General features: G+C 38.4%; 2 protein-coding genes across 2 annotated transcripts; one reads left to right on the top strand and one right to left on the bottom strand.

Moving 5' to 3' along the window:
* Nucleotides 1-4,312, bottom strand: LOC119424786 (ADP-ribosylation factor-like protein 3). Its single transcript, XM_037692290.1, has 5 exons — nucleotides 4,116-4,312; nucleotides 3,841-3,957; nucleotides 2,695-2,745; nucleotides 2,271-2,456; nucleotides 1-48 (listed from the first exon to the last, which is right to left on the bottom strand). The coding sequence occupies exons 1-5, from the start codon at nucleotides 4,281-4,283 to the stop codon at nucleotides 1-3; spliced, it is 570 nt and encodes a 189-aa protein (XP_037548218.1). The 5' UTR covers nucleotides 4,284-4,312.
* Nucleotides 4,313-7,593: 3,281 nt separating this feature from the next.
* On the top strand, nucleotides 7,594-10,681 carry wbp1 (WW domain binding protein 1). Its single transcript, XM_037691928.1, has 4 exons — nucleotides 7,594-7,744; nucleotides 8,646-8,748; nucleotides 9,054-9,221; nucleotides 10,117-10,681. Exons 1-4 carry the CDS (start codon nucleotides 7,682-7,684, stop codon nucleotides 10,662-10,664), a joined length of 882 nt encoding a protein of 293 aa, XP_037547856.1. The 5' UTR covers nucleotides 7,594-7,681; the 3' UTR covers nucleotides 10,665-10,681.
* Nucleotides 10,682-11,509: the final 828 nt, after the last annotated feature.

Here is an 11,509-nt window from a genome sequence, read left to right as displayed (position 1 = left end):
TTATTTCTTGCAAAATGTTATATTTCTGCAAACCCAAGTCATGCCTTCCTGTAAAAGTGAAAGAGAAAAGAAAACTCTTATTATGCTGGTGTCATGAAATGTGGTCAGAGCCTCGGAATAATTTTTGTTTTTCCTAAAATAATTAACACAGCTTTAAGGATTCAAAAACAAGAATTTGATGCACACGTTTGAATTATTGTGTTTTTTCTCAGACAAATTATGCATATATCCATCTAAATATTTTAATAAGGTTCTAGTATGCTTTTCAACATGACCAGGTCATGGCCCAATAACTAAAATGACAACTGATATCAACTGGTAGTTTCTCTGCCAGCGTATAAAGGATTTGTTTGACAGCATATATTGAATTGACCAATACTCATCTGTCACCCTCAGATGAAAAAAAATAGCTTAGGAACCTCAGGAACAGCTCAGGAACCACTAAGACTCAAGCCTGCCACAAACTGGAGACTCCTGGAACACCAGTGTTAGTCCACAGTGAAGCCAGTTTTTAATCCTCATGGATTGAGGGAGTGCTGACCAAGAAAAAAGTCACCGCAGCAAGAGTAACATCTTTAAGCTTGAATGACATTCATAGTTACTCAGAGCAAAAAAATCAGTTTTGTGGTCAAAGACATAAATTGTACTTTTTGGCCACAATGGCTTTCACATCCAAGAGCACATGCAGCTGTCAAGCATAGTGGTGGGAGCATCATGCTGTGGTATTGGTGCATTGCACAAAGCAGATGTAAGAAGGAGCACTACCTCCAAATTCTTCAGCTTCATCTCAAATCAACAGCTGGATGGTTGAAACAACATGTGAGCCACATCAGAGTGCAGACTGGAAAAAGCAGGCTAACATTAAACTTCTGGACTATCCTTCCCAAACCCTGCCTGCAGTCCTATAAAAATGTTTGGATTTTACTTAAAATGTAGGTACGTAACCAAGAAACGAATTTAAATGCCAACTCTGTCCAGAAGAGATGTCAAATATTCAGTCAAAATCACACCAAGCTTATGGATATCTACAAAACATGTGCTTAGTATAGGTGCATTTAACCAAAGTATTAATTGGGGTGTAATTATGTATATGTTTAAGACTGTATGTATAATTTTGACTGTATTAGAGAAAATCCACCACAAATGCAATTGCAATGAGGCTTAGTATTACTGTATTTTTTGCACTATAATTTGCAGTTTTTTGCACAATTGGCATGCCCTGCGACTTATAAGCCAAAGCGACTTATTTATGGATTTTTTTCTCATATTTATAAACCAATATTTGGCTGATATGCAACCATTTTCTTTCATTCTGACTGAAAATATTGAACACTACCATTTTCAGCCGCTAGATGGCACTCGAGTAGTATGGTATGCTGTTGTATCATGTAATAGGTAAAAGTGGCTATTAATGACACAATCGGCTTGCCACAGAAGCCATCATGGTCTGCCTGGAGCAACCGTCAAATCAACTTCATTTTGCTGCGCCACCCTGGCGAAATGCAGCTAATTTGACCATTGAAGTGCATTTATTAAGTAAAAGTTCAACTGAGACACACCTTTACTAAAAAGTGAAGCTTGCAAATAATTGTTTTAGGTGCTTATCTTGTTAAATTTCGAAGAAATGCACGAGTCGCCCTCTGCGCGTTCATGTTTCTGCGTATCGGCTTTTGAAAATGAAGCTGATTTGACCGTCAAAGTGCATTTATTAAGTAAAAGTTAGACTGAGACACACCTTTACTATAATTTCAAGCAAACAAATAATTGTTTTTAAGTGTTAATCATGTTAAATTCTTGTTAAAGTCCTCCCGTGCACGCTCTCGCGGTCGCCGTTTGGCAGCCGATCGATTTTTGGCACAACACCTGCCCACATTTCCGGGTTGTCAGCTGTGACGCATAATAGATGCGACTTATACGGCGAAGCGACATATTTATGGATTTTTCCACTTTATTAGACATATTTGGACTGATGTGACTTTTAGGGCGGAGCGACATTTACAGCGGAAAATACGGTACTTGCTGTTCCAATACAGTTTGCACCATACTGACATTACTAATACTTTCTACAAGTTAACAACAAGGAAGATAAATTAGTTAATTTCCGGTCTGTTCTGAGTAGGTTATCTTTAATTTTACTAACTGTGATGATTGATTTGGTTACAACCCAAATTATAGTGGTAAATGTTAAAACTCTGACCACAGAGTTGCCACTCGGCGTCTCACTCTGAACCCGCCCTGCAGTGTTTGCAGACCGTGTGCACTGCGTTTACCTGCACTCCCTCTACAGTGAGGGCCGAGCAGGCCTGCACCTGCCACGCACGGTCCCGGACGGTGTGCAGGTTGAGACTCTCTGCCAGCTCTGACGGCAGACTGGCTGTCATCAGGTCCTGCTTGTTGGCAAAGATAAGCAGTGGCACGGCAGCAAGCTTTTCTTCCTCCAGGAGCTCAGCAAGTTCCTGAAGGGACACATTAAACATAATGAATAGTGACACAACGCACGCACGCGTCACTGTTGCTTGTGTAACTATTATGATGCAGTCAGTTTGTTCTTTGTCAGCATTTCTCTCCCAAAGTTTTATTTATTTTTTCACTCTGCCAGATTGGCATTTATTACTACTCATGATCACTGATTTTACAATCTTGTGGGGTTTTTTTCTTTTGCACTCCATTTAAGAAATAGAAATGTTAACTCACCAAGCTTGCCTCTTCAAACCTTTTCCTGTCTGAGCTGTCAATTACATAGATCTGCAAACAATCGGTGATGAAGATGAACAAACAGAACACATCATAAGTAAAATATATGAGACTGCAAGCACTGTACAATTATTATTAAGACTGTTCAAGCAGAATTTACACTATTGGTTTCCTGTTTATAACTTCTTATGCATGTTTTTTTTTTTTTTGCACACTACTTCTGCAGACTTTTGACCATTTTAACTACTGATACATCAAAATGTGTAGATTGATCAGGAATAAAGTGGCTTTTGCGGCTTTTATACCTTTCCATTTCTTTATAGCTTTATTTACAATAAAGTTACTTCTAGAAATACAGTGAGATATTTTCTATCCCCTCCGAACATTGTTCTCTTTAACATCTGCTTCAGCACGACTGGTCCATTGTTAATTATTATCATTATTTTATTATTATTATTATTATTATTATTATTTTATTGTTATTTTCTTCTATTTGAGCTCTTATAGTTAACATTTTGCTATGTTTAGCTTTTACCCATTGTTTGGCCATTTTTTTTTTTTTTACCATTCTGCTTCTTTTAGCTTTTAGCTACAGTGTTTGTTAATTTTAGCTCCTGATTTGTGAGTATTAACTTCAGCATGCGTTCTGCTAATTGTAGTTTTTAGCTCCTGTTTTGCCTTTTATGTTTTGCTAATTTAAGCAGCAGTTTGCTTATTTTAGTTTTAGCATCTTGATTAGTTACTATTTGCTAAAGATTTGTTCATTTTAGCTTTTGCTACGTTTCACTTTATCTAATTTGTGATACACTTTAGCTCATTTTAGCATGTTTTATTTCTTTTAGCTGCTGAAGTTTTAGCTATTACTCTACTGCTTAGCTCTTGTTCTGCTGCGTTTAGAGTTTTGCTTGTGTTCTGTTCGTTTAAGCCTGTGTTTTTCTCTAAGTTTAGCCTCCGTTCTGCTTGTTTTAATTCCAACCACACAGCTTTTTCAACAAATTTGAGCAGTCATTCAGCATCCAGCACTCACGCTGAAGAAAAGGCAATTTCCCTGGTTGTAATTATAATTTTTGTGATTTATCTGTTTAAATAAAGGTCAAATTAATTTTCCAACATAAGACATGTTTCAGTAAACCAAAATTAACTTACCAAAACGTCCGTGTTCTCAAAATAATTCCTCCAGTAAGGACGGATCTTCCGCTGCCCTCCAATGTCCCAGACATTTAACCTGAAGCCTGAAGACTGCACGCTCTTTATATTAAAGCCCTGTTAAAAGTTAACAGATGTTTGTGGGTAAGTCTGACATACATTGCTGACGTGAGTTGAAGCATAATCTGTTTGACTAGAAAATGGAGAAATGAAGTGTAAAGACTTCCCAGAGTCTGTGGCTAACCTAGTATGTAAGTGTGAATGGAGATGTGTACTTGTGTGGGGGTGACATGGCTGATGTCTTCAGCTGATAGCTGTTTTAACAGAGTGGTCTTCCCAGCGTTGTCCAGCCCCAACAGCAGTAAGCGCACCTCCTGCTCTGGGGACGGCTTCATTCTCCGAAGAATCGACAAAAGGCCCTGCAGGAGGATCACAGCTTGCATTAATGGGACTTAAACCTCAATGGGGGAACACGTAGAGTCACGATGTCTCGGTAATGGAGTTCCAGCCTGGAGAAACCTGAGTCACTCAGCCAACAGCTAGAATCATCTGAGCAGAAGGATTTAGCTGTTAGCCTGTAAAGTCATCTAATGTTCTAGGTCAAAGACGCTCTGTAGGCGGAAAAGATTAGGCACCTGAACAGTGGGTGGCTGGTGTCCAGAAGGTAGCAGAGAAGGCTTTATTTAGCTACTTATTCCTTTATATTTTACTTCCAAGAAGTCAAACACTTGTAATATTTGAAAATGCGTTCTCTCATTTTTTTCATCTATGCATCCATCTTCACTTGTTTTTTCCTTTTCTGGGTCGCGGGGGTCACTGGTGCCCATATTCAGCAGTCACTGACTGTGAAATAAAATAAAAAATATAGTGTCTAAAGTCCAAAGAAAACTGCTAGAAAGCCTGGGAAAAAAATTCATACACCTTTATAAGAAACTTTGGCTTCTTGGTAAAAAAGTTTCAAGAAATGAGAAGCGGTTTAAAACATTTGCACAACACTGTGCACCTTACAGACAAATTTGCTGAGGTAGAAACACTCCTCGAACTCGTATCACTATTTTTATGTCTTGGCTCTGTGATTTTGTTTCTTATTTTTTATGCACTTCTGTTTCCATAAATTGGATTCTCTGTGAACAGTTGCATTTTTGTCTTTAACTTTTTGTTTTGAAAGTTAAATAAATCTTTCTCTCTGACAACATTAATTAAAAGTATATTTTGATTAAGAAAAAACAACTAACCAACTAAGCAGACACTTAAAATGAAGCAGGCAGGAAAAGTAAACACAATAGCAGCAAAAACTGTGATGCTCATCAGTACCGCTAAGAGCTAAACTGTTCTGTCATCCAGACTAATTAGCAAATATATTGGATCCCAATAAAAAACAAGTAAGATCATCTTTTAAATTCATAGTTGCTGATGCTGGGAATCGAGATAGCTCACCATGTTTCCGTCAGGTGTTTCTGTGGCCGGTGTTTATGTTGAGTGGATTAACGTCTTACTCGTCATGCCTCTCAGCTGACCAGCTGACAAGTTTTTTTGTTGCCATGGAAACCATGATGTGAAACAATGAGATGGAAGAGTAACGTTACAAACAGTGAACACAAACATAAAAAGGTTATCTTGAACTATATCAAATGGTGCAGTTTGTAAGTGTTTAATCCACCAGCTTTATAGATATATAATCCTGAAATACAGGTGTGCACTCTATATAAACAAAGCCCCTTCATCCCCATGTTTTACTCAACAAATCTGTTTATAATGCGGACCAATGCATAAAAAAATTGTTAATTTCTTGATCCCAAATCTTCCACAGACGTTGTCATTGTTTATCTATTTCCAGTGACTTTGGCTAATTCCACGAGTAAACAAACCCACATGGTAATGGTAGTAATGGTATCCATTCACAAATTTTGCTTACAATTTTTTATTCAAGGACACTTTAACTATCAATATAATAAGCAATGAATAGATTTAGGCTGGACATGGGCACCAGCGACCCCCGTGACCCAAAATGGAATAAGCGGGTAAAGCTAATGGATGGATGGATGGATAGATTTAGTTTCTTAGTTCATGATAAAGCAAATCTTTAATGGAGGATTGTCGCAATAAAAATGAACTACTTAACATAATCTTACAATAAAAAATTGGATTCAGTTCCTAAAAGGGAAAATTAGGCTTTAATGAATTGTATTTCTTTTACATCATGGTCACACCTATGTGCAAGGTATCACGTTAGTATTGTTACTAATATAATTTTTATTACTCTAATTTACTATATTTTTAATTTGTATCTCTTTTTTTTTCTTTCATTTCACTTGCAACCTACTTGGCATCTTTTTATTTTTTTAATATCTACTTCTAAGAATTTATTTCATCTTATTTTTTTTATCTTGATTAATATTTCTGCTGTGGACAAAATATTTTCTATTCTATTTTATTCAGTTTTTTTATTCTTATTATTATTCATTATTAGTTCAAAAGAAGGTCCTAGATGTTTTATGCACTGTACTTGCTCTGAGAAGATATTACACCTCTGTAAATAGGGGAGAATCAGGAGAGGGATTTTAAGTTGATTCCTCTCTCAGCAGTTTCATGGAATCAAATATAAACATAATATATGCCGCTCGATGTCATAAAGTGGAGGAAAAAATAATTAATAAAGCAAAATAAGAAGATATAGCTTAATATCTTCATGCTTCATCACAAAAATGCACAGCTTTTTAGCTTCAGCCATTAGTTTAACAGCAAATATCAAACTACTCATAAAACAAAACAAAAAAATGCTTCTAAAGTATACAAAAATAATAAATGATTGTCAATCAAATATCTTAACAATATACAGAATACAAATATATAATGTTTCAATCAGCATTACCTGTAAAAGAATCACTCAAGTTACTTTGCTTCCTCAGCAGTTTAATGGAATGAGTGGAGCGCGCCCCCTAGTGGTGAATGTGGCACTACAGGTCAATCCCAGAAAAAGTTTAGCTGATTACTGCATGGATTGAAAACAATTTCCTTAAATAAAATAAAACAAGCATTAATGCAACACGAAATATATATTTTTAACAATTTTAAATTGTTTAGAGGCTTATATGGAATATGAATATTTATTCTAAACTTTTTTAATGTCATGAAATCATATGAATAATAGTTCATCAACTAAAAAAATTATTATAAATTAATGATGATAGTGTGAATTATTTTCAAAAGCAGCGCTAAAGCATCAATGTTTTGGACAAAGAAAATTGCATGGGGTAGTTGTATTTTTAAGTGTGAGCAAAGCATTTCTTAATTTGCCAAACAGTTTTTTTTAAACTAAACTAATTAATCCTTTTGCCGAAATAAATAAGTACAGTTAAACCAAAAGAGCAATGTTTTGGATAAAAAAAAATCTTCAATTGCAGCAATGTTGAAATACAAATGGAGTCCTTAAAATTCAAAAATAAAATAAAAAAAAAAAAAGTGAAAATTGTCAAGGTTCCTTTTTTTGTTTTATTTTGCATTTGAGAAGTGGTGTTTTTTCTTAGTGATATTGTTGTTTTTTGTTTGTTTCTTTTTTTTCTACATTAACTTAAACCCAATATAAAATCTTATTCAGATGTATTTATGTCGTTGGTTTTGACGCTCACTTGCCCACAGCGCCCCCTACAGTTCAACCACCGCCTCTGCTTCATGTCTTGGCCCTGGAGGAGGAGTGTTTCTCGGTCAAACAACGAAAACATGTCTGAGTGACAGACGGAATCATTATTAGTCTCAGCCATCTGGTGTCACCGCAACGAGTCGTTTGTTCGACCAATTACTATATGATTCCTGTCGGATTTACGGCCGACAACCCAGAAAGATGCCGCAGAAAGCACTGGGATCCATTGTAGGTCTTCTTTGTACCGGGGCCTGTTTCGTGCAGGTAAGCCCGCGTTCGAGCTCAACCAGTCAGCGCGAGCTTCCAGGCGAGGCCGCTGCTTTAGGGCTTTGCCAAGGCCTTCCTTACCATTCTTTTTGTCTCCTCCACAAAAGAAACTGGGGACGGTCCGCTGCTGTTTGCTGTAGATGACGACAGTTTGCAAAAGTTTTCTTTTGTATCTTCACAACTGTATCAGTGGCAAATTTTGCTTGCCGACTGAAATAACTTCACGGCTGTGTTTTATTCATCCAGACAATTTTCATCGAAGGCGTTAGGAAGAGTTAGCCGCAGCTAACCCGGCTTATCGACATATTTATTCATAGCTGTTGATGTTAGCCAACCTCAGTTTATCCACGGAACGTTTTAGCTGGAAATAATACTTTAAATGTCGTCTAAGCAATAAAAAAAAAGTTACCCCCTCTTAATCACACTTTGTTGCTATTTTTGTTATGAAAAACAAAGAGAATGATGGTTGTTGTTATAGTGTGATGATGTATAGAATAGTCATTACAGTAACATTGTTAGCGACAGATAAATAAATGTATTTGTGTCAAACTTTGTGACATCACATCGTAAATGATCTGGGTGCTGGTTAGCTATGTTAAACTACCCTCATCATTTGGCAACATTGTTTCCTTAAACATACTGTGTATTGTTATTTTATATGTGATTTAACTACATTACACTAAGCTGCTTTCATCTGTAGCTACTGCTTTCCCCCAGGCATCTAATGGAAACTATATTTACATGTAATATATATATATATATTTTTTTCCTGGTGAGTGATACAAAAATGTGCCAAACACAATGAGTGACATTGAAGTGACCATGAAAAGGGGCGAGCCTTTTCTGTTAACTTGTGTGATTGAATATTGACTGTGTGCACCTCTTGTTTGTGTTTAAGGGTAAGGAGTTCTGTTTTGGGGTAAACAATGAGCAGTACCGCTGCGAGATGGGCTACTGCTGCGGAGAAACGGAGTGCTGCACTTACTACTATGAACTCTGGTGTAAGTATAGTTGTACAGTTTTGCTTCCTGCAGATATGTTTGTACATCTATCTGTCTACATCCGTTTTTAGACTTGTTTCTTATGACGTTATATTCCTTGTTTTTAAAAGAAAATTAACGTGCACATACTGAGAAATCAATAATAACCAGAATTCAGTTTAAGGGTCTACAAATAATTAAACCTGCTGAACTTTAGCTCTAACTCCTCATCAGGGACTTGTTGAGTCAGATAAAGCTTTGATAACTTAGATCACCTTCTTTCAGTACTGATGATAAGATTACACTGAGCCTGCCTCCTCCCACAGGGTTCTGGTTGGTATGGACGCTCATCATAATGCTGAGTTGCTGCTGTGCATATCGACACCGGAGAGTTAAAATGCGTCTGCAACAGGAGCAGCGACAACGTGAGATCAGCCTCATGGCCTATCAAGGAGCCTCAAGCTCCTTCATTACACCCCCACCTCTCAATTTAAGTGAGTACCGGTAGTTTTTTTCTGGTTTCTTTCAGACATTCACTGAAATTTCACCAAAAAGTCTACATTTTGGATCTCTCTTCCCTTGCAGAACCTTAAAAAAAAATCTTACATCTCTATCTCAAAGCCTTTGAGAGTTGCTTAGTGCACATTTGATTAGATGGAAGGACTGATCTCCGTATTTAAATGTGTCCAAAACAGGCTGTGTAAAGCTAAATGCAAAAACATATTTTACATCAAGCTTGGCTCAAAGCTCATATACATTTATGAGAGTCATGACACCTAAATTTGTATCAGCATTAAGATCATAATCAACGTCTGCTCAGTCTGTATTACTCAACCAACACAGTACTTTAAGTTAAATAAAACATCAGCCAATTTTGACTCGAGTTACAACCTTAGAACTCAAGATAGCGGTCATTATCTTGATCTTTTTATACTCGGCTGCAAATTGTCTGTGTTGTTGAAGGTTGTGGTTGATCTCAAATTGCAGCTGGGACGGTTGATAGCAGAGGTGCAGCTCTAATGTTAGTGGTCACACTGGATCTCGGCTGGAATGGGATATTGTGTCCAAAAATATTACAAACGAGAGCTGGGTGAGCTGCACATTTGGCAGAGTCTGAAGCCCACATTCAACATGCGTGACTTCAAGTCAAGAATGAGAACACAAATATGACTACGCGCTTAGACAATGATTCATACAGATAGACTTGACTTCAAGTCTTGAAGGTCTTCCATGCAGATTTAATGGGGAATACAGACGATCTCTAGTAATTAATCATTGCATCACAACAACAGGTTCTGCCAAGTTGTCTTGGTCATATTTTGCCTTTTTATTTTTTTGATGGAAGTTAATGAGTTGTCAAGCTTATCCTTTTATTTTCTGGTCCATCAGGGTTGTGGAATGACTGCAAGCTTCCTGATTATGAAGAAGTCGTAGGCCACCCTCCGACCCCACCTCCTCCGTATTCTGAAAACCCTCCTGAGTCAACTCAAGCACTCGTTCCACAAATAAACCCTCCAGACTCTGCTTCTGTGCCTGAAATTCTGCCAGAGCCGTTGCCAAGGGTGGACTGCCAGGGGTCGGGCTCTCAGTCAGACCACGAGATGGCATCACTCCCGGTCCAGGGAGGACCGTGTCAAGCAGAGGAGAACGTGGAGGCTTTGTTGTTGGCGGCTGCAGCAGAGGAGGAGGAGGAAGACGAGGAGCTCATCACTCGACGCCGGCATGTGACCGGCGACTCGGGGATAGAGGTGTGCGTTTGCCAGCTGGATGTGGACGAGTGCTCGGGGCTCGAGGAAGAAGGGGATGAGGATGGCCAGATGTGCAGCGTCGCCAACAGAGACTGCTGCTCCGGACACCAGCAGGAGACGTTCAGACAGAAGGAGGGCAACTCGGAGTTGCCCAGCCAGAACACCAGCACTGGAGACAACATGGTGTGACGCATCAACCAGCAAACCAGTGCAGCTTCCTGCTTCATACAGGGTGATAATGTTGCTATCATCATCACCATAGAGACTGTCTGTGCTTTAAATCTAAACTAATACATGGACACGACTTTAGGGTGATGATAACTAATCTGTTACGGCTTCTGTTTAGGACAGGTTAAATAATGTGTGGCCTAACTTCTGGCTTTGTTCATATACTATTGTAAGTGGGAGAGTCAGCAAACGAGTTGCTCCATGTGGTGTTTTGACAGAGTATGAAGTGTGAAAAGACAGCAGTTTGAGACTGAAACTAGAATTGACTGATTTCTTTGCCTTCTCCTGCATTACTGCTGTCCTGTTGCCTCTTCTGTCCCGCGGCTCTCACAGGTCAGAACATTTCCCGCTGTCCTTCCGCCCGACATTTCACCTCCAGTAGGACTGTCGTTTAGAAGCATGCCAACACGGTCGGCAACATTTCTCCTGTCACCCTCCTACATCTAAGCAGACGAGTCAAGAACAAACTTCTTGGCAACTCGGCTTGATCTTGGGATGAATTAAATAGAGATTGTGTTCATTTTTGTTTTATTTTTCAAAGCTTGGTGCACGCTACGAAGCGTAGACCACAGCTGCGTGTTGATATCTCTGAGGTCATGGCCAGTGGGTTTTGTCGTGCTTTGACGTGAAGGCTGGTAGGCTCGAGTGGGGGAGACTAAACACTTCAGCAGAGAGACGTCAGTCTTTTGTTGAAATGTCACCGTAACCTCTTTTTTTTTTTTTTTTTGATAACCATACTGTTTTCACCAGAGCTGCATGACTGCTAATTACAAAGACAAGAGGTGCTCAGCAATTTAGATGTTTGA

This window comes from Nematolebias whitei, chromosome 18, assembly GCF_014905685.2.
Source record: "Nematolebias whitei isolate Nwh7 chromosome 18, NemWhi1, whole genome shotgun sequence".
In the NCBI taxonomy this organism is placed as follows: domain Eukaryota; kingdom Metazoa; phylum Chordata; class Actinopteri; order Cyprinodontiformes; family Rivulidae; genus Nematolebias; species Nematolebias whitei.
Note: the sequence above shows the minus strand (reverse complement) of the source record. Positions and strands in the feature narration are given on the sequence as shown.